Source organism: Phalangium opilio, unplaced genomic scaffold, assembly GCF_054372755.1.
Source record: "Phalangium opilio isolate 3A_F unplaced genomic scaffold, DU_Popi_V2 ptg000217l_1, whole genome shotgun sequence".
NCBI classification, from domain to species: Eukaryota; Metazoa; Arthropoda; class Arachnida; order Opiliones; family Phalangiidae; genus Phalangium; species Phalangium opilio.
In genome coordinates, this window is record NW_028324218.1 from 12,390,247 (window position 1) to 12,417,203 (window position 26,957).

Below are 26,957 nucleotides of genomic sequence, written 5' to 3' on the forward strand. Positions count from 1 at the left end.
AGAAAATTTATTAATTCATTTTAATCGTAATTAACAGATTGGTTTTAATAAAAAAACGTTAAGCCAATTAATTCGTAGTAACTGTGACATACAAAATATTGTAAATATTTGCGGAAACTTCACTTAGGGCAGGCTTTGCCAATGGTTTAAGCTTACACTGAAAACAAATTTTCGAGTATTTTAGAGAGCTTGAATTAAGCCTCTAGGGGTGAAAACATAAACTAACAAGTCATGTAAATAAAATTTACGTATTAGCTAGGTGAGGTTGGGGTGGGGAGGGCGTGTTATATAGTTTCGTATGTGCTAATGTACTACAGTATTCATGTTTTCTAACTCGCTTATGTAATATTCAAGACGGCCCAACAGTTGGGGTACATTAAGTTCTTACCACGCCTAGGTAAAAAGGTCTTTTCGTCTATCCAACATCCACATAGAATCCACAAACATACACACTCACAGAACATCATCGAGCTCGTAGCTAACTATACATATACACATTGACGGGTCAGGAGAGGTTTTTTTTGAGGTTTCAATGCAAATTGGGTCAGAGGACCGCGGCAAGGATGCGATTAATCAGATTGCAGTATGTGTCTAAGCAGGGAAGGAAATGAGGTTTACTTGGGAGATGACGGAAGGGGTGTAGGGTCACGTCACCTCCGGCGGACACGGGGCAGTCGGCACCTATAGGGTAGGATCGCCGACATGTGTCTTATTCCCTCAAACTTAGCCGCCCAGAAGCTTGGCTTACAGGAGTGCGCCACACTCCCGGTCAGGAGACGTTTTCAACGACAACTATAAAAATAACAGCATCCCAGCCTTCATCTAAGTCTCCCTGTTATTAAAACGTTCTTTGAAAGGTGGACAAAAAATCTCTTTCCCACAAACGAAATTTTCCTACCCTCTTGAAAGAACCCCACAACGGGACGATATCGTTCTTGTGCCAAGAGGCGTGGTGGTAATTTTCTCAACTCAATGGTTCTGACCATAGTTTCCCTATCAGGGGGCCTGAAAAAGTGAAGCAAGAAGACTCAACATATACTGCGTTTGTTTGTAATATGGTGATGCCAATTGCCAGAGCCCACTTGATCACTCAATTTGCTTCACTCGACTTCCTGTTTTCCATCTTCGCAAAAAAGCGGCGATGACGCGTGTTCAGAAGTCTTGCTTGCCAGTTCTGGCTCCAGGCTTGAAGTTAAAAAAAAGCCTTTATTAATTCGTTGGACCACTTTTTTAATTCAAACCCCTAACCTCACTGGTCCTTTGGACTATTTTAATAAATAAAATTGAAATAGATACGGTAAGGAGCACTGGGCCTTGGAACTAGTTTAACCATTCAAGATACCAGGGGGTCTCTAGTCCGGACCAGTTTGGATAAAATCCTTATTTCGAAGCCTAGCTGACTCCCGACAGATTTTAAACCAAACAATGGTATTGGAGCCAACCACAGTTCAGCGAATCAGCATGCGTCATCGCCGCTTTTTTGCGAAGATGGAAAACAGGAAGTCGAGTGAAGCAAATTGAGTGATCAAGTGGGCTCTGGCAATTGGCATCACCATATTACAAACAAACGCAGTATATGTTGAGTCTTCTTGCTTCACTTTTTCAGGCCCCCTGATAGGGAAACTATGGTCAGAACCATTGAGTTGAGAAAATTACCACTAGAGTGGCCTTTCATCCGCAAGGATGTAGACCAAAATGAACTCTATCACGCGCTTGTGGGGCTATCCCGGTGCAAAAAAGGCAACTAACAGAAAAGGCAGGAAATTTGACTAATTTCAAGAATACATGTAAAAGGCGGAAATTTAAAGTTTCGAGATGGCGACACCATCGTTTGATAAACTTGGTGCCTGTCCGTCCGTCCCATTGCTTTAAAAGTTGTCCCCCGTTTCCCCAATAGGCAGCTTAACGCAAAGGCCACTCTAGTGGTAATTTTCTCAACTCAATGGTCAGAACCCCGTAGAAATTTTACTAGTCCAATAGAGTTCTTACTTTTTTTCATATTTTCTCAATTTTTTTAAATAGTTGCCGTCAATGATGTTCTAATTTTAATACTCGATCTTCACATTTTTTTAAAAATGTGCTGTAAATTAAATTTTTTTATTGTGCTCATTACGTCATTGCGATAAATCTACTCGGGTCTGCCATGATAGATTTTTCAACGACTGTAAAACATTGAAAAAAAAAACCGAATGATAAGGCATATAAATATATTTATTGTAAAAAACTACTTCTATGTCAATTTCGTTAATATTATTTTATTCAATATTTTTAATTTAGTTAGACAGTTTACAACCTTACCTCAAGGTATCTGGCTGAACTTCGATCGACTGCCTTAATGATAGAAGAATATTCCCTCTAGTACTGTGAATTCAGAGCGTCGTAACTGTCGGTGAGTTTCTATTTCCAGTTTATTCGTTTTGCTTAGAATTGTAATTTCAGGGTGTGAATTATTGTAATGCATTAAATTTACGTATAACTTCTTGTATGTTTTATCTTAATTGGGGATATCGTAATTCTGATTGACTTTTTTTTATTACAACGCGGCTTTAAGTCTATGTAATTTAGTAAGTAATTTTAGCAGTCTATGTTTAACCAGGGAATTATTTACTTCAATGAAGATGAAATTATTGTCCTTACTTCAGACCGACTCATAATCCAATTAAAAGTTCTTCCTTTTATCGCGAATTAAATATTTAGCTAGTTGTAACCTAGCGCATTGCGCTTTTGTTCTGTTGGTAAGTTTTATATTTGTATGTGTGCTCGACATAAACAATGGTAAAATATGACTAAAAACTGGCTAATGTAAAGCTCCACAATTAGCTTCCTCGCTTTAGGAAAAGATAAATTCGGTTTTTGATTTTTAGGTCGTCCCTCAATTGCGCTACGTATAAGAACTTAATGTACTAAAACCTTTGGACCATTTCTTGTATTATCTATATTAGTTACAAAAAATGGGTTTTGTACTAGGCTAGCACGTATGAAACCAGTATGCCTTTCCCACTACTAGCTAAAACTAAATGATTTCTGCGTGTTCTTGTTTAAATATGTTATTTACTCTGTTAAATGACTTTAGCAGATGGTGACGGTGAAAAGCGCGTTAGCATTTAGTTTTTGTGGTTAAAATAAGACCAATTTTTTTTATTCCCCTTTCACCGTGGAAGCGTTAGTTAATGTAGGCAGTTGTTAACCATTTCTGCTTCTTTTAACCAAATTGATTCCCGTTTTAAAAATGTAAAATAAAAAAAAAAAATGAAAGGTTTTTCCACTTGAGCCTCCATATAGGAAATATAATATTTGACACCCCTGTTTCGGAATCTGGTTTTCCTTTCATCCCTTAATTGTTTAATTTTTGCAATAGTCCTCTATGGAAGAGCCGTAAGAAAAGGCCAATACTATCAGATTTATGTTACTACCACTTCGATATAAAAAATATTTGTGCAAGCAGCCCTATAAAGTAAAAATATTGTGCTACTAGCCCTTTAATTTACCCAAGCATGGTTTTTGGATGGGTCCAGAGAGAATTTATAATAGGGAGTAGAAGCTCTTGCTCTTGACAGTGCTAAACACAATGTAGCTCAAACAAGTAGGCTGCGACGCTAAAACTGGCCAGGTAAATTTCCGGTCACATGATTCTACTTTAATTCTAAAGTTTGCCCTCAATCAGTGTTGGTTGTACAATTGCAGAATAAGGGTTCGGGATTTCGAGTGCGACTGGCGCCATGAGGATTTATTTTAAGTCTGATGTTTCCCTTTCCTTAAAAAGGAAGTGTCCATCTCCCCAAGACCCTCCCACAACATTCTAGACCCACCCTAGAGGGAGGGGCCACAAAAAATAGTACCGGAAATAGACCTGGCCAGTTTTGTTAATCACGTGATTTTTGAGCTACATAATATTCCTCAGTTTCAACTCCCTATTATAAATTCTCTCTGAGTCGAACAATGGGCATAGCCTTCCTTCGTCATCTTAGAACGTGCACGGATTTTTACCATTGCGAGCGATAACATGACCATATATGAGCATATGTTCCGTTATAGTTACCATCCCCTTTGACATCCCCTTTGATTCTTCTTCTTCTTATACCGTACGTGCACAATGCTGCATCGTGGAAGAGTGGCTGCGGTTCATCGGCAGCGGTCCATTAGTTAAGGTGTCGAGAGTGCATGGTAGAGATAGAGAGAGGGCAAGTGTTTCATAGCCTGGGCCACGCTTCGGATTCAAGGGGTTCCATCAGTCCTAAGTTCCGAACACGGTACGGCGTGGCTTTCAAGATACACGATGACAATGAATCGTAATGTTATAGCGTGAGATGTTGACAGTTGACGAGTTCGCGATGATAAAAACCTGATCACGTTAGGTGACGATAGAGCATTATGACAATTGTCCGACTAGAACCACACCCATCCAGAAACCTAGAGTAGCGAAATTGAAGGGTTAGAAGCACGGTTTTTACTGTAAGGTGCTAGTCGCACATAATATTTTTACGTCAAATTTTTTTGAACATAAAACGGTTAAAAAATTTTAATTTGCTTTAGGTGCTCAATCTTAGAAACTGTGCTTTAAGTAGATAATAGTCACAGTAAGCAAAGAGGGTATAAAGAGGGGGAGTTGAAGCTAGCAAGGCATTTTTTAGTTCTCGCTTTTCTAATTTATTAGTTTGTTATATTTTCCTCCTAATATCCGGTTCACCGTATTTTAACCAATAACAGGCAGAGAAAGGTGCGCACGCACACAGAAAGCTTAGAGGTAAACTTTCAAAGCGAGGACGCTCCAGCCAAGCCTTCAACTCAACCTCTTTCTACCCTCTTTGCAGTAAGATAAACAGACCCTATGAGTTTCTTGATTTGAAAAATGTTCATTATAACATTTTAATTAAAAATGAAATAATTTTTTTGTATAGTCTGAGAACACTTATTCAAATGCTATTTCGGCTAAACCTTCGAACGTTACAATCTAAAAACGGTTATATTAAAGGGATACTATCAGCTGAAAATTTTAGTGCCGTGTTTTATTTTTTCCTCGTTTGTTTTAATTAAATATGAAGTCTCTAAATTTTTTTCTGATTTTTCAAACATTTTTTTCAATAAAAATTAATTTTTTTAAAATTTGTTAGGCTTAGCAATGGGTTTCGATTTTAGCACACTTTCCAATAAAAACCTCTTTAGGGATAGAGACAAATCAACCAATCCCGTGAAGTTTAGAGAATATTTAGTCGTATGGTGATTGCTGTCTGCTCCAAATAGGAAAAGCTGAGTTTCCAAGGGCGGGAAATAAGTATTTTTTTAGAGTGGCCTCCCCGGGGCCCGTCGTCTGCTAAAGTTTGAGGCCGATAGTAATTGTGTTTCTGTTTGACTGCTGAGTTTTAAAAGATCGGGTTTTTATTTTTTTCAATCCCGAACGTCACAAAGAACACGGATCTTCCCATTCCTAAGACTAATAACTAGACACTCAGATTATCAGATATACAACAAAATTACGACACGACGCATTTTAATATAGTAAGTTTAAGAGAAAAATTTGAGTGTAAGTAAAACGTAAAAGCATAAACCTGCTAATTATTAATGTTTCATATCCGCTGTTCGTTAAATGATCAAACCCGGGCCTTTCTTTTGAGTTCTAAGAAGTAGAACAAATATTTCCGAACCTAATGCAGACGACGAAAATGACTCTACTGAGAAAATCTTTGGGGATTTGCCTCTTATAAATCGCGGGCGCTGATTGGCCGGTAGGTCGCTTTACCAAAATTCAAACGCATGTTTTGGATACAAAACTTCAATTATTGTTTATTACTATAAATAGCTCTTCAAAAAATCTGATAAAATGCAAAGCAACATCTTCTGGCAACATATTTTAACATAAGGAATCAGAATAAAAATACTTAATTTCTGCCAATAATGTCCGTTTAAAGGTGATTCCAATTCACGTAACTAGTTCCTAACGTACCAAGATATTCCGTTATAAAATAAATTTTTTCTCTAAATTAAAAATGGTTAATGACCAGTTATTTCTCTTAATTTAATGAACGGTTTTTGCTCTAAATCTAAAATGGTTATATAACATATTGGCAGTGCATTTATTTGAAACCATGAAATGATTAAAATATTCATAGATATTTTTCATTATTAACTTGACAATTGAACTGATAAAAACCAATTCTCAGAATATTTAACACGCCCAGTTCTAACTGTTACGACTCGCCTTGCCTGAAAATACAGAATTAAGATTATGCAGTTCCAACCTAGTCTTCTTAACTATTCACATGATCCTACTAGGCCTACTTACTTTTCGGTCAATTTCACGTTGCTAGGAATATGCAGTAATTATTTTGCCTTTACGATAAATTAGAATGTTTACATAGTAGAAGCCAAGCTAAGGGGGTGAAAACCAGGAATTGCCTGTCCATGTAGCTACTAACACTAAAGAGTCTTTGTACCACCCGTAGAAAATGTTTTTTTTTAACAAAATGAAATTTAACAGCTTTTAAAATTAAAAAAATTGATAATTTCGGTGTTAATCACAAAGCTAAAACGTTCAAAATGATATAGTTATTAAATAATGGCTGAATTCTCTTTATAGGCAAACTTTGAAATGGATATTTGAAGTTCTGAAGCTCTTTTTCTTTTTCTTTTTTTTTTGTTTTCAGTAAGCCACATTGTACCTTACCAGATCAAAAAAATGGCTGAAAAGAACAATTTTCAAGCGGCTGTAGAAAATCTCGAAGAAGTGTTTATGGAATCCATGAAAAAAATCAAAAGTGAAAAAGAAGCTTTAGATGATAAAATAAAGAATTGGCCTAAAGATGAAGAGTTTTCCAAGTATCATGATATAATTTCCAAACTTGAAAAAGGCCTGGAACAAATGAAAGCAAATCACCACGCCCAGAAAACTGCGTTAATGGATAAAATCCAACACTTTAGTTCGGAAAAAAGTGCACTTACTGACTCTGTTACGCGTCTAACCAAGATGGAAATAGACTTGCGAGAGTTACTGGCGAAACATAAAAAGGAGAAGAAAAAATTAGAAGAACGCATCGAGTTATTGAAGCGGAATGATGCATCGAACGTTGAAATTAGTAGACGCGATTACCTCATGAATATATTCACACTTATTGAGAACAATTTGGAAGATTTGCACGAAATGTTTGAAATTGACGGTGACTCGATCGGAGTTGGATTATATGTTGACTCGGAGAAAGACATAGATACATCGTACGTGGCAAACTTAGACCGGGAAATTTTATGCGATGCTTATAACCGCCACGCGGAAGAAAAGGGTCATGACTTTATAGAATTCTTGCATGTCTTCGACAGTATTATTAAACTTCGAAACACTTCTATATATATATTTTGCATTAGCGACGAAATTAACGAGTTGGAAAAACTAAAGAAAAATATGCTCGAAGAAGCCAAAGCAAAAGCGAAGAAATACGACTCGGAAACAACTAAGGGCAAATCAGATGCCAAGCATAATGATGTGGAAATTGACACTCAACAAGAAGAACAACAAGGCGGCGTTCAGCTGGCCCATGTGATAATGAAATGTCAGGCTCTTAGGGAAGAGATTCAGAAGGAAACCGACATTTATAGGTCTTTGGTTTACACTATGGTTGATGATGTTCTGAATATGGACGGGGCAACCACGTTTAAGATTGAAATGTTGAAAAAGAAATTAGCCGACGTAAAGGGTAATGTTTGTTTTCAATAACAAATTACCAGAAGTCCATTAAATTAGCATAGGAAGTAACCAAAAGCGGGGTTTGGGACTCCCCTCTCTTGTGTAGCAATACTGAAGAAGGACGACTCATTCGCGATAATTTTCTCAGATCTCCGGTTTAGGCGCGGCTATTAACTATTTAAAAACTATTACGACCGTGGCAAACAACCTACCCTTTAGAGATCCAGCGTTCATGGGCTGAAGAAGTCACGCCCCGCTCACGTCAAGAAAGACTTCGTAGAGAGGAGCTCGTGATTTCTAACAGTGTTAGGAAAGGGGAAAAATTTAACCCCCTATCCCTGGAGTTAGGAGTTCTTACCAGCTATTGTAATTGGTTTACTTCCTAGGCTAATTTAATGGACTTCTGATTTTACCCAGGGTGTTCCATATAGAAGCGAAATTTAGTGGGTGTTTCTTTGTCGAAAATGTTCTCTGACCTTTTGTCCTAATAGACACTGTTTACAATTTATGGTTAGAATTAAATTCAGAAGTTGAAATAGAGGCTATTTAAATTAAGGAGTTAACTGTAATTAATAACGTCATCATTTGTAAACGATGTCTCTTACGACAAAATGACCATGAATAGCGTAATAAAAATAGAATGTGTATGTATAGTACCATACAATTCTTAGATATGTTCTATAAGTATGACACTACGTATACTTCGTAATCCTAGAGACTGAGAGCTAGATAGAGAACTACGCGAGGATTGACTACACCCAGTTTTGCAGTCCTCTCTCTTTAGTCTGTACTAAGCCATTGCCTGCGCCTTACCAGGCGTCGCTTTACGAAAATCTATGGCGTTTCACCTACGTCACTTCATGATAAGCTCTCAGTAACCAGTTACAAACTTATGCAACATATCTAGTGAACTTCGGTTATACAGTAAAGATAACACGTGAGTTATGAAGAGGAACTTAATAATTTTTGCTGGAGGTCTTGCTTTTTGATATGGCCAAAAAAATCTGTTTGTTCTTGAATGGAAAATGATATCTGAAGTAAGAAACCTTTTTTGTGAAATGAATTTCCGTATATATAATTTTGTAATCATAGCGAAACCAATTACATTAAAGTGTCATGAAGTTGCGCGGTCATCAGTTATTTCTCCAATCTTATCAATAACGTTTTCCTGTTTTTCAGGATTTGCCAAATTCATCATGTTTCAAGATCATATGAAATGGGCCACCACACTAATGGAGAAATTAAACGTTGATTTGTTTTGGTTTAGTAAACAAAGAGAGAGTAACAAGACGAAGAGTCCAGTGAAAGACAGTCAGCATTCGGAACTAATAGATTTCATTATGGCTTCTAGTCAAAAAGTCACTCAATTTCTAAGTACATTGAGGGAAACGGCGGAAATTGATGACCCTGACAGAGACACTGTAGAGTTGATTAAATACTGGAGACAACTCGAAAAAGATTTCAGATTGGTCATTACAAATGTTGCGGCCGATATGATGAGATACAAATGCAGTGTACTGAAAGGCGGAAATATGAAAGGGCCGAGTTACGGAGAGATTTGTGAAGCATTTAGTGATCAATGTTCTCCGACTGATGCTGAGGGAAGAGAGACTTCTAAGTCAAGAGGTATTTATTAATGACAACATCTAGAAACCATTTCTTTATGCGAAAAGAAGGAACAACTTCAGATCCTTTTCAAAAGGGGACCCACAGTGTCTTTTGTAGGAACATATTCGGAATGTCGATCCAAGGACTTTTGATAGGGCTTCAAAGTTAGCAGTCAACGGAAGTCCGTTTAATTGAAGCCATATCGAACACTTATGGATTCACAAACCGGATGTTCCGTTTTTAGAAGGCCTGAAATTATGAAATTTTATTGGATTTGATTTTTAGTTCATGATTTAGATTGATATTTTGAAATTTTATGGTAAACATTTTGAGTTCGCGACTAACATTGAGATTTTGAAATTTTAATGAATTTGATTTTTAGTTCACGATTTAGATTGATATTTTGAAATTTTAACGGTAAAAATTTTTAGTTCACAACTAACATTGAGATTTTGAAATTTTAATGGTAAAAGTTTTTAGTTCGCGACTAACATTGAGATTTTGAAATTTTAATGGTAAAAGTTTTTAGTTCGCGACTAACATTGAGATTTTGAAATTTTAATGGCAAAGATTGTTAGTTTGCGACTAACATTGCGATATTGAAATTTTAATGGTAAAGATTGTTAGTTCGCGACTAACATTGCGATATTGAAATTTTAATGGTAAAGATTGTTAGTTCGCGACTAACATTGCGATATTGAAATTTTAATGGTAAAGATTGTTAGTTCGCGACTAACATTGCGATATTGAAATTTTAATGGTAAAGATTGTTAGTTCGCGACTAACATTGCGATATTGAAATTTTAATGGTAAAGATTGTTAGTTCGCGACTAACATTGCGATATTGAAATTTTAATGGTAAAGATTGTTAGTTCGCGACTAACATTGCGATATTGAAATTTTAATGGTAAAGATTGTTAGTTCGCGACTAACATTGCGATATTGAAATTTTAATGGTAAAGATTGTTAGTTCGCGACTAACATTGCGATATTGAAATTTTAATGGTAAAGATTGTTAGTTCGCGACTAACATTGCGATATTGAAATTTTAATGGTAAAGATTGTTAGTTCGCGACTAACATTGCGATATTGAAATTTTAATGGTAAAGATTGTTAGTTCGCGACTAACATTGCGATATTGAAATTTTAATGGTAAAGATTGTTAGTTCGCGACTAACATTGCGATATTGAAATTTTAATGGTAAAGATTGTTAGTTCGCGACTAACATTGCGATATTGAAATTTTAATGGTAAAGATTGTTAGTTCGCGACTAACATTGCGATATTGAAATTTTAATGGTAAAGATTGTTAGTTCGCGACTAACATTGCGATATTGAAATTTTAATGGTAAAGATTGTTAGTTCGCGACTAACATTGCGATATTGAAATTTTAATGGTAAAGATTGTTAGTTCGCGACTAACATTGCGATATTGAAATTTTAATGGTAAAGATTGTTAGTTCGCGACTAACATTGCGATATTGAAATTTTAATGGTAAAGATTGTTAGTTCGCGACTAACATTGCGATATTGAAATTTTAATGGTAAAGATTGTTAGTTCGCGACTAACATTGCGATATTGAAATTTTAATGGTAAAGATTTTTAGTTCGCGACTAACATTGCGATTCTGAAATTTTAATGGTAAAGATTTTTAGTTCGCGACGAATATAAGATATACATTTCTCAAAACACAATCATGCGTGTGTGAAACACTACTTATATTCTGCAAGGTAGAAAAACTGTCCTTCGAAAATTAAACGACAGATTTATACATCTGTATATTTTATAGTATTAGTTATAACCGTAAAGCATGTATCAAATACGTACGGTACTTCATATATTTGTAGTTAGTTACTAATTTACTCCATACGACCGCTTAAAAGGAGCCAGACTCTGATGAACCAGAATTTATGACGTTTTTCTAAGGGTTTTTGCAGACATGTGCACTAGATACAAGCATTTCAATCGTTTCGTTTTAAGACTGAAATGTTATTTTACTGTCACTTAGGCGCTGAGAGCATCGATCAAAGAATTGTTAAAGTTTATAGCCAGCGGACCATCTTGGAGGAAGCTTGCGCTAAGATATCGAACGAACAAGAGGATATCAAGCGGACGTTGAAAGAAAAATCAGCTGAAACGTTAATGTTGAAGGAGACTCATCTGAAAGAAGTTGATGCGCTGAAGAAAAGGTTACAAAGGTTAAAGGACAGCAAAGACTCTGAAAAGATGAACCTAACGAAAACGCTAGAATCAACGCGGAGCGAGAAGGAAGATGGCGTTAAAGAAGTTGAAACATTGAAAGAAGAAATCGAAAATTTCAAGAAACAGCAATTGAAAATTATATCAGACAATAATGATAAAATAAACTTGAAAAATTCCATTCAACGCTTAGAAGAAGAGAAAAGCATCTTGCTGGAAAATATTTCTACGTTGAAGGAGAGGAATGAAACACTCTTGTCCAAAGAAGATGACCTGAAGATGTCACTTGATGAAAATAATCTGCTCCTTAAGGTAATAAATTTAATTAGTCTATAGGTGTATATCCCGTTTTCCAAAAGGGGGGGGGCTCAAGCGAAGTCCTTCTTTTGATCCCCATACCGAAAACTCAGTCTTAAGAGAAAAAGGTACTTAACTACCAGACTCTATTTTTATCCCCGACTATAGAAAAGGGTCTAATTTGACTTCGATTTATCATAATAAAAAGTGTAGTTTACAACTATTGTTGTTCATGTATATCTAATAGTGTAGTGTGACCATAGGCATTTTATGTAACTTAAGTTAGGGTTTGACGATAGTTTGTCAGGAAAAAGGAAAATTTTGGTTTTCTTTGGTGAGATTGTAACAGGGAGTTTTCTTTCTTATGACAATGTTACGATACGTGCATTAAACGCTGTATCATTGTAGCTATATTTTTTCGACACTTTATATCGACGTAGCTACCCTTAACCAGAAGTAAGATGAGACTAGAAGTAAAGAGCTCTAGCATTGGAAATAGATCCTGGCACTAGTGAACAAATTTGAGGATTTTATTCCACTTCCATCGCGCCTGCACTAAAGAGAAAAAAATTGGTCGAGTTCCAAAAAACTTTCCTACCCCCTTCCCCTCAACCTAGAGCCGCGGAACACTGACGCGGGTGCTTGAATCTAGTTCGGCCGTCTACCGCCGCGAGCGTCTCACGTTTTGGAGGGAAAATTCAGAAACCGCTACCAGAGGGCCAACCGTTGGTGCGTTATCAAGAATATTCACTATCGCCAAGTAAAGAATTTGGTTAGCTCAGTACTTCTAGTCTCATCTTACTTCTGCCTTAACCTATATGGATCGGAATTTCATTGCCTCTCGAATATGGTTGCTTCACTGTATTACTATGATTAAACGAAACGTATTTCATATTTTCAGAAAGTGGAATTAAGTGAGGCTCAACTTCAACAAGAAAAGGAAAAGATTCAAGACATCTCGAAACGTCTCGAAGAAAAGATGCTACAGTTAAAACAAGGCGAAGATAAGATTATTAATCTGACTCAAGAAAAGCTGAAAATGAAGAAAGAATTCGGGGAACAACTGTGTTCCATGGAAACTCAACTACGGGATCGACAAGGCGAGTTAACGGCACTTAAACTTAGAGCTCCTAGCTACTTCAATATCTACGAGCAATTCTATCGTGATACGAGTGAAAATAATGAAAAACCATTTAACGAGGCCAAACAACTAATTTTGTGGATTCAAAGAAAAATTGAGATTATTTTGAGAAATGATCTAGTTTGCGCAATATGCCGTTTAAAAGTTAATTCGGCAGTAACAGGAGAGTGTGGTCATATTTTTTGTGAAAAATGCGTTAACTTCTGGTTCATTAGAGCCATCAAATGCCATAAGTGCGACGTGAGGGTAAGTAACGTAAGAAAAAGTGCTCCTATAATTGACAATACCTTGCTTATTTTAAATGACTGTGCAACGAAACTAAGATCTTTCACAGGCAAATATAATCTATAAATTTTAACCAGTTTTCACCTCATCATTGGCATTTAATTTATCGCGCAGCTTTTAATGCCTAAATTTTAAAGTAAATTATTTGCTTTGTCAAGCGAACCTAGCTTTAGGTAAAAAAGTATTTTAAACTATTTTTTTGCCAATTAAAATTAAAGCTTATATTCGAATTTGAATATAAAAATACTTTTAGATGAAATAAACTATATAACTATAAAAATGATGAAATAAAATATATAACCATAAAAATGATGAAATAAAATATATAACTAAAAAATGGAGTCTTTATATTATATTACAAGTTTTATATTATATTACAAGTTTATCATGCCTCTAAGTACACTAATATGGGTTACAACTGGGCATCTTCTGCAGGCTACTGTGACGTCAGAACTCGTATAGCACTATAGTCTGTCAAACGAAAGAAGAGCCCTGAGAAATTTGTCCAAATTGGTGTCACCACCATCGACCCCATAGTACTTTATCAACTTGTTTTGTTTTGTCAATAGTCGTCTGTAATATAGTCTGCTATATACAGATAGGCTTAATCGCAATAGAACCAATACCTTTTGCAATATATATTTAATACGTTTATGTTTCATGGTTTTTTACGATCATCGAGTATTAAAGAATATAAAACAAAATTAACGACAAGACACCAGTTTTATCTTTGTTGAACTAGCATTGCAATATATTTTAATGACATATGTTAACGTATCTGTATATAGCAGACTACATTACAGACGACTATTGACAAAACAAAACAAGTTGATAAAGTACTATGGGGTCGATGGTGGCGACACCAATTTGGACAAATTTCTCAGGGCTCTTCTTTCGTTTGACAGACTATAAGATCCGAAGAGAGAAAATTTTGAAATTTTTGTCGCGGTGCAGCCACCAAGCGGTCGAGACGATTACTAAATTGGTCTCATGAAAAAAAATCATCCAATGGAATAAAGGAGATTTTTACGTTTCATATAGGCAGGCATTGGGAGGGGGGGGGGGGTACGAATTTTACATAAGCAACCCCAAAATCCCTCTCTCTCGTGAGATAGAGGCGGTTTCAGTCCTAAAACATTCTAAAAGCGATAAAAGAAACGCTAGGCTAGGCGGTACAATTTTGTATTGAAGTTGATGTGATAAATGATACGGAGAGAGTATAGAATTTAAAAATTCTCTCTGCCGCCAGCTTCCGCTTCCATCGACTGCTGCCCCACTCACTCTGTTCAACCAACAATCAACGTCCGTTGGGAGGAAACCGATGCTTAATAAAAATGCCAAATTGTTTTTGTAACGGTTGTAGGAATGATTCAAGGAATTCGCTTAAAAATATATGAAAGGAATAATCTTCCACGCGTTTCCAAAGCCAAAAACCCAGATAGAAAAATGTAAAAGATGGATATTAGCTTGTGGAAGACCGATTTCCACTAGCTTCTATTCACTTTCAATTAATTTCAAGCTTTGTTTTTGGTTTGGGAAATGGTTTGAAAACGAAATTTACCATGTCGGGTATCTTGTTAAATACTTAGGGTTACTTGAACAATTAAAAAACAACACTTCATATAGTTAACCGTGGCAGAAATTCAAACACGACCTTCCCCTTCTAGTTCAAAGGCGGTTTTTAAATTTGACGCATGCTCGCGGACACCGCGATGAGTCCCCGAGTCAGCGCCAGAGAGAGACGAGTTTAGCCACGAAGCGAAGGAACGCGCCTATTCACTTTAACACTCCCTCTCAAGTCTCTTCTCCCTGATTTAATCTAAAGAGGGAACGACATAGGAACAAGATGGCCCAAAAGCTGGGCCTTAGTTAGTAGCCACATCGTTATCTATTTAATTAGCACATACATAAAAAGAAAAGAAATATAATGACCAAAGACACAAATTCAGAAGTATCCGACCCCAAAAATAGAGAAATTTCTTTAGGGATGAACCGGTACCGGTACCGATACCATATCGGTTGGTTCGATACCGATACTAAACCGATACTCGTTTGAAATGCGTTATATGGCGCTACATGACATTTTTAGGTCTTTTAGTAACGTAATGATGGTGATAATGTCTCATTTCTATGAATTTCAATCGTGACGAGTTCTCATTTATATAAAAAGTACCTGAATTCAGTTTATCTAACAACTAATAAGCGAAAATCTTTCTTAGTACGCGCCCACTACTCTAGGGATGAACCGATACCATATCGGTATCGGTTGAATTATCGGGTTTTGGATCATAGTGAGTAAATATCGGTATCGATCGGTATCAGTTCATGTTTGTACCGGTATCGATCGGTATCGGGTTAAGCCTGGTATCGGCCATCTCTACTGATAATAGATAGGGCCCTCCCTCATTCCCGACCCTTCAAATTAAAGGAAGAAAACTCACTATCTCAAGTTTTGATGGTGCAGTGGTAGAGTGTCTTGCTGCTGCGCGAGCGACCCGGGTTCGAAACCCGGCTGCGATCAAGGAGTATTTTAATTAAAATAAAATCTCTAACCGAGCTCAGTTACCCCTGTGGGTGGGTTGACGTACTATCGAGTTCCTTTTAAGGTAAATCTAATGATAACGAAAGCGACAACCCCGGCCACAACTACTACTACTGTTACTACTGCTACTACTGCTACTACTACAACTACTACGGCTCAGGTCAAATTAATAGCCTATCTTATACTACGCTGTGCCTAAAAAAGAGTCGATTTAGGAAAAGTGGCGAATGAAGTTTGTCGTTTGACTCAATTAGGGTAGAGTAGAATGTTTTCATAAAACCACCAAAGCTACAGTGCGACACACTTAAAATTTATTGTTGAGATGCAAAACATAAGCGATAACATTTTATATTTCGTAATAAGGGTAGAGCTTAAATTTCTCAGTACACACTCCCTGATTATATAACTTGTGCTTGCATTTAAAGTGTTGTGGATGAATAAACAAATCACGACTAACATTAATCGTGCGCCGCGCTATAAAAACTATTTTCTACTCTAAATTGTGTTGTTTCTTTTTTTAAAAGAGTCGGTCCTTACCTCTCCGATGACGAATTTACCGCAAATGACGTTGCATTTCCCTAAGAAATATTGCGGAATTATATTTGAACTTTACACAAATGTTAGTCTGGATAGCGTTTAGTTATACTTTGTTCCACGTTTTTTGCGCAAATTATTGAGCGTGAAGAATTGGTTTAAAAATTAGGTTATAAACAATTGACCATAAATAGCGTCCCACACGGTAGTTAAGGGAGAAGGAAAAGAACGAATTCTAACAGATTTTAAGTTTAAACAATCTTCCTATTCATTGTTTAAAACCATCGTTTTGTTGTTGGGTTAAGTTAAAATATGAAAAAGGCGTAGGTCAGATGTTAACCTTTCAAAAAAGACATACTTTCTTTTAATAAAAATCGAAAAGCCCTGCCTGAGGGTAAAAATAAAGAAATTATTGATCCATAAAACCCATCATACTATTATAAATGAACGAAAACAACTGCGTTTGTCAGAAATAAAATAATAACAATATGTATGACACAACCCATAGCAGTAACTTTACATTTATTTAGGAATATTTGATCCCATGTTATAGATGGGTAATTTGCGTGAAATTGAGTGGGCAAGTTCTTCTAAACTATAAAAATCATTCTATTTCATTGGCTCTTTCCTATCTGGTACAGCCACGGTCAAAGAATTAATGACAAGTTAGACGTTGCTTGGCAGAAATAACACTGGTAAAAGCAAATAAGTTAACTTATATCTTTGTGTGCCATACTAATTGTTGTCATTTTACTAATAGTAATAGCTTGAGCACACTTCACAATTTAAAACTTGGTTTTAGCATTGACATTTCATCACTTCTCCGAGTGACGAATATCCCTGAGAGGTTACGTCCTGGACACGTTCGTCTGTGCGTCTGTTCTAACACCCCAGGGGACCGCGTGTGCAGTTGCAAATCGGAGCAAATGTGTTCGCAATATCGGGGCCCCGTTCACAGAAAGCCGTCTTCTATTCCATTATTCTGAGAGAGCGGTAGCTCTCTTAGATATGACTTCATACTGCTCTTAATGTATAAGGAGGGTTTTTTGTTTGGATGTAGATTTTTTTGTATTGCATTAACTGTTTTGAAAAAATTCCACAGAACTACAATTCTGGCCCACAATATGTGGTTAAAATTTCAAAGAGATCCATTAATTAGGCTAGTTAATTTTATAAAAAATAAAGTTGCTAAGGGTGGTTTTCATTTCCATAAAATTAATCACACCTTTCGATGAAAAACAGGAATTTTTCCCATAGAAATAACATGGGAAATTTTAAGAAAAAAAAAACATTCCGGTTAATTCGATTTTAGAAAAACTATACGTTTGTTAGACTTGAAAACGGTTTTAAATGGAAGGTACAACACCTAACATTCCGCTAAGCAATTTTCATTGACTATAATTAAGTCTAAGTATGTTTAAATTTAAATTTTCAAAACCATTCCAATTTGCGATATTTAAGCAGTGTAAAGAGTCAGTTTATGATGTTAGCACTTTTAAAGCTATTTGGTTGATATTTCGTGGTGGTTGAAAAACAAGGGGACCTAGCTTTGTGTGAGCTAACAAGTTAAGTTGGAAAAGGTCCCCCACACTAATAAATTATGTAACCAACTGCCTTTGGTACTTGTGGGTGCTTGTAGGTACTAGTGGGTGCTTGTAGGTACTAGTGGGTGCTTGTAGGTACTAGTGGGTGCTTGTAGGTACTTGTAGGTACTGGCCCACAATATGTGGTTAAAATTTCAAAGAGATCCATTAATTAGGCTAGTTAATTTTATAAAAAATAAAGTTGCTAAGGGTGGTTTTCATTTCCATAAAATTAATCACACCTTTCGATGAAAAACAGGAATTTTTCCCATAGAAATAACATGGGAAATTTTAAGAAAAAAAAACATTCCGGTTAATTCGATTTTAGAAAAACTATACGTTTGTTAGACTTGAAAACGGTTTTAAATGGAAGGTACAACACCTAACATTCCGCTAAGCAATTTTCATTGACTATAATTAAGTCTAAGTATGTTTAAATTTAAATTTTCAAAACCATTCCAATTTGCGATATTTAAGCAGTGTAAAGAGTCAGTTTATGATGTTAGCACTTTTAAAGCTATTTGGTTGATATTTCGTGGTGGTTGAAAAACAAGGGGACCTAGCTTTGTGTGAGCTAACAAGTTAAGTTGGAAAAGGTCCCCCACACTAATAAATTATGTAACCAACTGCCTTTGGTACTTGTGGGTACTTGTAGGTACTTGTGGGTGCTTATAGGTACTTGTGGGTGCTTATAGGTACTTGTGGGTGCTTGTAGGTACTTGTGGGTGCTTGTAGGTACTTGTGGGTGCTTGTAGGTTCTTGTGGGTGCTTGTAGGTACTTGTGGGTGCTTGTGGGTGCTTGTAGGTACTTGTGGGTGCTTGTAGGTACTTGTGGGTGCTTGTGGGTGCTTGTGGGTGCTTGTGGGTGCTTGAAGGTACTTGTGGGTGCTTGTAGGTACTTGTGGGTGCTTGTAGGTACTTGTGGGTGCTTGTAGGTACTTGTGGGTGCTTGTAGGTACTTGTGGGTGCTTGTAGGTACTTGTGGGTGCTTGTAGGTACTTGTGGGTGCTTGTAGGTACTTGTGGGTGCTTGTAGGTACTTGTGGGTGCTTGTAGGTACTTGTGGGTGCTAGTAGGTACTTGTGGGTGCTTGTAGGTGCTTGTAGGTACTAGTGGGTGCTTGTAGGTACTAGTGGGTGCTTGTAGGTACTAGTGGGTGCTTGTAGGTACTAGTGGGTGCTTGTAGGTACTTGTGGGTGCTTGTGGGTACTTGTGGGTGCTTGTGGGTACTTGTGGGTGCTTGTAGGTACTTGTGGGTGCTTGTGGGTACTTGTGGGTGCTTGTGGGTACTTGTGGGTGCTTGTGAGCCCTTGTGGGTGCTTGTGGGCACTTGTGGGTGCTTGTGGGTACTTGTGGGTGCTTGTAGGTACTTGTGGGTGCTTGTAGGTACTTAAGGGTGCTTGTGGGTGCTTGTAGGTACTTGTGGGTGCTTGTAGGTACTTGTGGGTGCTTGAAGGTACTTGTGGGTGCTTGTAGGTACTTGTGGGTGCTTGTAGGTACTTGTGGGTGCTTGTAGGTACTTGTGGGTGCTTGTAGGTACTTGTGGGTGCTTGTAGGTACTTGTGGGTGCTTGTAGGTACTTGTGGGTGCTTGTAGGTACTTGTGGGTGCTTGTAGGTACTTGTGCGTGCTTGTAGGTACTTGTGGGTGCTTGTAGGTACTTGTGGGTGCTTGTAGGTACTTGTGGGTGTTGTAGGTACTTGTGGGTGCTTGTAGGTACTTAAGGGTGCTTGTGGGTGCTTGTACAGTGGGGTGGCGTAGCGGTTAGCGCTTTCGCCTCGCAGCAAGAGGATCCCGGGTTCGATCCCGGACTGTGGCACCGGGTGAAAATCTGGGAACAAATCCTTCTGCGTCGAGTTTGCAAGTTCTCTCCCCGCTTGTTAAAAGGAGTTTTCCTCCGCGGTCTAACCCGGTTTCTCCTTTCCATCAAAACTTGCTGAGGTTAACGGTAATAGTTAGTATAGGGCGCTGTAGGTTAGCTGTGGCATAGGGGCTAGCCACCACCCCTCTATGCAATGCAATGTAAAGGGACCCACCTGTAAACAAGCCATAGGCTTAGTGTGGACATCCCTTCTTAGACAAAGCCTAGATTATTATTATTATTATTAGAGGTACTTGTGGGTGCTTGTAGGTACTTGTGGGTGCTTGTAGGTACTTGTGGGTGCTTGTAGGTACTTGTGGGTGCTTGTAGGTACTTGTGGGTGCTTGTAGGTACTTGTGGGTGCTTGTAGGTACTTGTGGGTGCTTGTAGGTACTTGTGGGTGCTTGTAGGTACTTGTGGGTGCTTGTAGGTACTTGTGGGTGCTTGTAGATACTTGTGCGTGCTTGTAGGTACTTGTGGGTGCTTGTAGGTACTTGTGCGTGCTTGTAGGTACTTGTGCCTGCTTGTAGGTAATTGTGCCTGCTTGTAGGTAATTGTGCGTGCTAGATTATTATTATTATTATTAGAGGTACTTGTGGGTGCTTGTAGGTACTTGTGGGTGCTTGTAGGTACTTGTGGGTGCTTGTAGGTACTTGTGGGTGCTTGTAGGTACTTGTGGGTGCTTATGGGTGCTTGTAGGTGCTTGTGGGTGCTTGAAGGTACTTGTGGGTGTTTGTAGGTGCTTGTGGGTGCTTGTGTGTGCTTGTGGGTGCTTGTAGGTACTTGCCCCGGGTGCTTGTAGGTACTTGCCCCGGGTGCTTGTAGGTACTTGCTCCGGGTGCTTGTAGGTACTTGCTCTGGGTGCTTGTAGGTACTTTTGCTACATAAAAGTTTGAAATTGACAATCTCGGGTCGTCTTTTTAAAGTTTTAAGGATATCCGAATTTCATATTGGCCTTATGACAATTTTGAGCTAAATTTTAAACGGACATAAATCAGCATTTTTAAAAATTTTGTAAAATTTTCCAATTGGTCCTATTTCTGGGGTAAAAAAATGTATTATGTTAATTACAATAAGAATACTAACTTTTATTGATTTACGTTTTTTTTAAGTATCATTAAAATAAATGTCTGATTGAGCTAAATTTATGGTCCCCTTTATATATGTTTCTGCTTAGTGCAGATTTTGAAAATGTAAAACAGTTTCTTAACATTCTTAATTAAAATGAAGACTGAAGGAACAGATATTAATCAAAAATGTCTTGATTAGAATCAAGACCTAAAAAGTATCGATAAGACTGAGGTTATCACTTGTCTGAAGGATCAGATATTAATTTTTCTTTTTAATTGAAACTTAAATGCATGCTTAAGAAAAAACAACGTTCCATTACCGTTTTCCGTTGAAATAAATTATTTTACTGCTAATCAATTTCAAAAATTTACTTATCTCGGCTTTTCGACCACAATTCCATTCCCCGAAAACATTTTATCATTACATTAATTACTTTTGGGAGATAACGTGTCAAAATAACCTATAAAACAATAAAAAACTGTAATAGCGGTCTGTTTAGCCATGACAAGAACCTTTTAAAAGTTTCAAGCACTATATAACCCTTTCGAGACTAACAGGACCTGAGCAAACTATAGCTTAACCTGCTACTAGTACGACCAGGGAGAATTGATGTAAACTGGAGTTGAAATTTCATCATGTGCGACCTCGGCCTTGAAACTCTCCCATAGTCCCAGTGTGTGTAGAACATAATTTTTTCGCTGTTATCTGCCAAAACCAATCTTTCTTGGTAGTGCCGCCTCCTCACTTGAATTTTTCATGATATATTAAGGTTTGAACGAACAAAATTCTAGATTACCATTTTCACTACCATGTCCCTCTGCTAACTTGAAGCAAACTTTCCTCTCTTTTTGCTGCTCATTACTGGTGCCATTCCCTTGACTTTCTGTGCGTTATAACTACAATCATGAGTTTATTTAATTCAAACCAAAATATAAAAAAATTGGATTTTTTTCCTTTTGTGCTACTTAGAATTTACAAATGTATATAACGTTGTCCGTGCCATATCAAATAGTCTCTAACCATTGCTAGAAACTAGAGAGAGAAATTGGGCAGTAACACTGATCATGCCCTGAACTATGAAAAAGAACAATACGACGGTTGACTAAAGTACACTTGACATTACATCATTTTGCAAAACCGCGAGTAAAAATCTTACTGTCCCTATTGAATTTGGCGCCATTTGTTTTAGAATAATTAAAATGTTCCACTGCGAAGCGTCCCGGTCACAAATGGGGATGTAACGTCTTTAGGAACCTTTTAAAATGCAAAACCATACACGTACTCTCCCAAAAGTAATTAATGTAATGATAAAATGTTTTCGGGGAATGGAATTGTGGTCGAAAAGCCGAGATAAGTAAATTTTTGAAATTGATTAGCAGTAAAATAATTTATTTCAACGGAAAACGGTAATGGAACGTTGTTTTTTCTTAAGCATGCATTTAAGTTTCAATTAAAAAGAAAAATTAATATCTGATCCTTCAGACAAGTGATAACCTCAGTCTTATCGATACTTTTTAGGTCTTGATTCTAATCAAGACATTTTTGATTAATATCTGTTCCTTCAGTCTTCATTTTAATTAAGAATGTTAAGAAACTGTTTTACATTTTCAAAATCTGCACTAAGCAGAAACATATATAAAGGGGACCATAAATTTAGCTCAATCAGACATTTATTTTAATGATACTTAAAAAAAACGTAAATCAATAAAAGTTAGTATTCTTATTGTAATTAACATAATACATTTTTTTACCCCAGAAATAGGACCAATTGGAAAATTTTACAAAATTTTTAAAAATGCTGATTTATGTCCGTTTAAAATTTAGCTCAAAATTGTCATAAGGCCAATATGAAATTCGGATATCCTTAAAACTTCACAAAGACGACCCGAGATTGTCAATTTCAAACTTTTATGTAGCAAAAGTACCTACAAGCACCCAGAGCAAGTACCTACAAGCACCCGGAGCAAGTACCTACAAGCACCCGGGGCAAGTACCTACAAGCACCCACAAGCACACACAAGCACCCACAAGCACCTACAAACACCCACAAGTACCTTCAAGCACCCACAAGCACCTACAAGCACCTACAAGCACCCATAAGCACCCACAAGAACCCACAAGCACCCACAATAATAATTTATTTCAACGGAAAACGGTAATGGAACGTTGTTTTTTCTTAAGCATGCATTTAAGTTTCAATTAAAAAGAAAAATTAATATCTGATCCTTCAGACAAGTGATAACCTCAGTCTTATCGATACTTTTTAGGTCTTGATTCTAATCAAGACATTTTTGATTAATTATGGTTAGGGTTAAGATGTACGCGGGGATCGGCTGGGGTTACTAAATTGTTAAAGAGGCATACGCTAGAATTCAAACGTCAACAATAGTTATGTTTGAAATTATTTTAGGAATAACGTTTCTTAAAACGACTTTAATAGAATTAAGGTAAATTACTGACCATTAAAATAATTTTTATCAATTATATATATTTAATCATTTAAGAAAAACCTCTTAAGTGGGTAGATAGCTCTCGTCTCGACTCGGAGAGGTTTATTTTGGTTTTCCAACTTGTTCTTAATTTTCAACGTTCTATGAATCCCGATTAAAAAGTATTTCAGTATTGGCGTTTCCATGGAGTAATTTTATCGGAGTGAGAATGAAAATTGCATTATTAATGCATTGACTGACAGCATAGTCTCTTTAAATATAACTACAGCTAGCAGCCAACGGAAGTATGCTCAATCTGCAAGCAAGGAGCAGTATTAAAGGAGACGTAGCTGCAATATAATGCACATTTCACTCATTCTCACTGCAATGTATTATTCTTTGTAAAATTCCAATTTAAAACGACACTTTTTGAAATCCATAAAAAATAATTATAAAATAAATAATTAAAAAATTAAAAAGTAATATTTCTAATCGTATAAAAGGGAATACAATTAACATGCGGTTTTCAGTTCAAAGAGCACTTTTAATTGATTGACATTAAACACCCATTTGATTTTAATCCGTGTTAGAATGCCAGTTAAAGTTGAGATTTATACTCCTCGAACCCGCCTCTCATTTGGAGGGCAATCCGTGGTGAATGTCTCGAAAAAGAAGAAATCAAGAGCACAGTCCAAGAAGTCAGTGCCGTTCTCGTACGGTCGATACTTGTTGAAGATGCTGATTATATTGCACCCGGATTTAAGTCTTTCAAACAAGACCGTGCGAATTATGGACGAGTAAGTATCTTTATTCTCTTATATTGCCTTAAATTGATCATTAGTGGTAGTAACGGTTACCTTAAGTATGATACTTGAAGGAATGACAATTTTCTTAACAAATGTAGGCATAAGTTCATAAGATATGTTCCATAAGTTTGTCACTGGTTAATGACAGCTTTTCATGAAGGGACGTTGGTGAGTTGTCGTAAATTCTCGCAACACGACTCCTGGTAAGGCGCTACCAAAGGCACAGTACAGATTACAGTGGCAGATGGGATGGAAAACATAGTTTGGGTAGTTCTCGCGTGGTTCTAGTTCTAGCTCTCAGTAAGTCTCTAGCATTACAGAGTAAAGGTAGTGTCGTACTAATGGAACATATCTTATAAACGTATGATGGTGTATTTCAATTTCGTAGGAGGCGGATAAAAATTAATTGAACTTATCGCGAAATTACCTTGTTCTAGGAAGCACATACTTAATTCATGACGTGTCATATATATTGTTCTGTATTTTGAACCATTCCTTATCTAAATTCTTATTGAAATTTGCAGGTTCTTGTTTGATATTATGCAAAGATTGGTTGTCGAGGCGGTCAACTTGACCAAAGTACGAAATGGCAGGACCCTGTCAAGTGCTGATATCCAATCGGCCTGCAAATTAATTTTCACTGGAGAAATTTCTAGCTTCGCTGTGGCTGCTGGTACCAAGGCCGTTCTCAAATATGACGGAAAACGGTCCGAAAACGATGATTGAATTTTATTGTAATGAAATGCATGTGTTTTTTTAACTGCAACGCAATGTACGATTTTAGAAATTGAATTTATATAATTAAGACTATATCAATAAAAATATATTTAACCAATAATTGTACTAGTAATCGAGTATTTAGTTAAGCCTTCTCTTAAAGGCCGACTTCCAGCGAAAAGGGTTCTAACAAACTGAAAACCGAGCATCGAGACTAAGAATAAAGCGACCGTGCCGATTTTCGAAGCCCCGCTGGGTCAGAACTTGTAGTGATGCCGCGAATATTGATTTTGCCGAATACCGAATATTCGGCCCTCTCGGCCGAAGCACCGAATATTCGGGCGTGAGATATGTGGAACTCGCGCGAAACCGGTTATGAGCTGTAACCCGTTCCGCGAAATACGTACATCCCCCGCACGGACCGCAATGGGACAGGTCTCATCACGGAAGAAGAAGGGTATGGAATGGTGAGGTGAATATGCAGACGGCTACGCGAAATGTAGGCAGTGAGCACAAAAATTGAGGAGAGTCGGAGTGGCCAAATTCTCCGTCAGCCCCCCTTTCAAAAACGTTACCAGTGCCAGTGGCTCTCTAGGAGCGTGGTGCACATGCGCAATCGGCGCAACCGAGAGAGAAAAAAGTCAGAGAAGTTTGTTTACATTATTACGGCCGAGGCTTGAGTTTTACGGTGTCGGTGTCTCGGTGATACTCCGATACTCGAGCCGCTTCGCGAATCGTGCGTGCCGCGTGCGTGCCTACAGTGCTTCGGCGACGGTAATTATCAAATTTGTTTCTTGTTTATAATTTACTGACCCTTTCCAGTGTTTTATTTTTTAACCTCTCAATATTCAAAGAAAAATAATAAATATGGTTATAATAAAGTAAATAATCCATCTTTACATAGGTCAAATCATGTTTGGGGAATGCCGGAATGAAATGAATTTAATATCGGGGCTACAGTTTTTGTAACAACATTTCTTATAGGAAACCATTATTAGGCTTACAAATTATTAAAAATTGTAAATTAACCGTAGACAAAGCTACAGTAACCACGCTGAATGCTGATCTCTAGTGTGTAATGTTAGCCTCTCTCCTTGCCTCTCTCTAACCGCATTTTCGGGTTTACCCTTTTTGAATTTCCCTCTCAAAGGACCACGTGACGTCTTACTCCTCGGCGGTGCGCCGAGGTAGATGCGCGTATAACGCAAGTAGTCCACTAAGCCTTGTGAAACCGTATCGTTAACGTAACGTCACGTATCCAAATACGAACAGAACGCCATCTGATAACGTTTCTTAAACGACGCTTTCGGATGATTTACGAACTTAAAACGGTAACGATACGGTTTCGCAAGGCTAAGTGGACTACTTGATTTAGAGCCATGGTGCCCGGCCGTTATAAAGTACCTGGTATGTTATCGATTGGGCGTGTTATCAAAACAGCATTGTCCAAAACGGCATTTTCATAAACGCGTTTGCCATTATAGCCATTTCTCGTTTTAGCGCATTTTGATTACAGCGTTTATATCTTGAGCGTACGAAAGTACGCCTTTTCCGAAATATTGTTGTTTATCTTCATTAACTTCCCAAAATAATATGCCTTTTCCAAAAAATTAAATTTTATATTTACTTCCGATATAACATTATTCCTTTTTGCATAATATTGTTCTTTGTCCTATTTACTTAATATAATAGATATTTCCCTTCCTATCAATCACAGTTTGGGCGGAAACAGCAACCGCGGTTTTGCTTCCACGCGCTTTTACAAACCGCTGTTTTAGGAACCGCTTTATTCCAAAACGCTCTTTTGAAAACCGCTCAACTACCCGTGAACCAAGTACCTTCCCCCTTCTATCTCTGACTCTCCTTTGGATAATGTGCTCCCTGATGTAGGGTCACGTGGGAAAACTCTCCTCTCCTCTCGGCACTAGCTGTAACGCGATTACTGCTCTGCGCAATATTGGCGCGCAAGCAGAGAGAGGGATACACTGTTTAGATCCGCTCTCTACCGCCTCTGCTACAGCGCGCCTGCGCGGAAGCTTTCAACGTTGGTGATAAACTCGGGAAGGAGGGAATGAAAAGGGGGAAGTTACGATTTTTCAATGCGCTCTCTTTAACACTATAGGATCCGTCTATAGCGTCTTTAGGTTTTTGGTTCATTTGCGAGTAGATCGTGTCACTATATGCTTTTTTTATTCATCACAACTTACCACTGG

At 37.4% G+C, this 26,957-nt stretch overlaps 1 protein-coding gene across 1 annotated transcript; it reads left to right on the forward strand.

Annotated features, from left to right (window-relative positions):
- Window positions 1-2,271: 2,271 nt before the first annotated feature.
- On the forward strand, window positions 2,272-25,640 carry LOC149616350 (uncharacterized). Its single transcript, XM_089856995.1, has 7 exons — window positions 2,272-2,389; window positions 6,642-7,682; window positions 8,852-9,298; window positions 11,290-11,792; window positions 12,679-13,164; window positions 23,812-24,018; window positions 24,552-25,640. The coding sequence occupies exons 2-6, from the start codon at window positions 6,674-6,676 to the stop codon at window positions 23,821-23,823; spliced, it is 2,457 nt and encodes an 818-aa protein (XP_089713121.1). The 5' UTR covers window positions 2,272-2,389; window positions 6,642-6,673; the 3' UTR covers window positions 23,824-24,018; window positions 24,552-25,640.
- The last annotated feature ends 1,317 nt before the right edge of the window (window positions 25,641-26,957 follow it).

Bases quoted from the DNA above. Each gene is read 5' to 3' on its own strand.
- LOC149616350 (XM_089856995.1), top strand. From the start codon at position 6,674: ATGGCTGAAAAGAACAATTTTCAAGCGGCTGTAGAAAATCTCGAAGAA. The intron at 7,683-8,851 runs GTAATGTTTGTT...CCTGTTTTTCAG, and splicing joins GAAATTAGCCGACGTAAAGG to GATTTGCCAAATTCATCATG. The intron at 11,793-12,678 runs GTAATAAATTTA...TCATATTTTCAG, and splicing joins AAAATAATCTGCTCCTTAAG to AAAGTGGAATTAAGTGAGGC.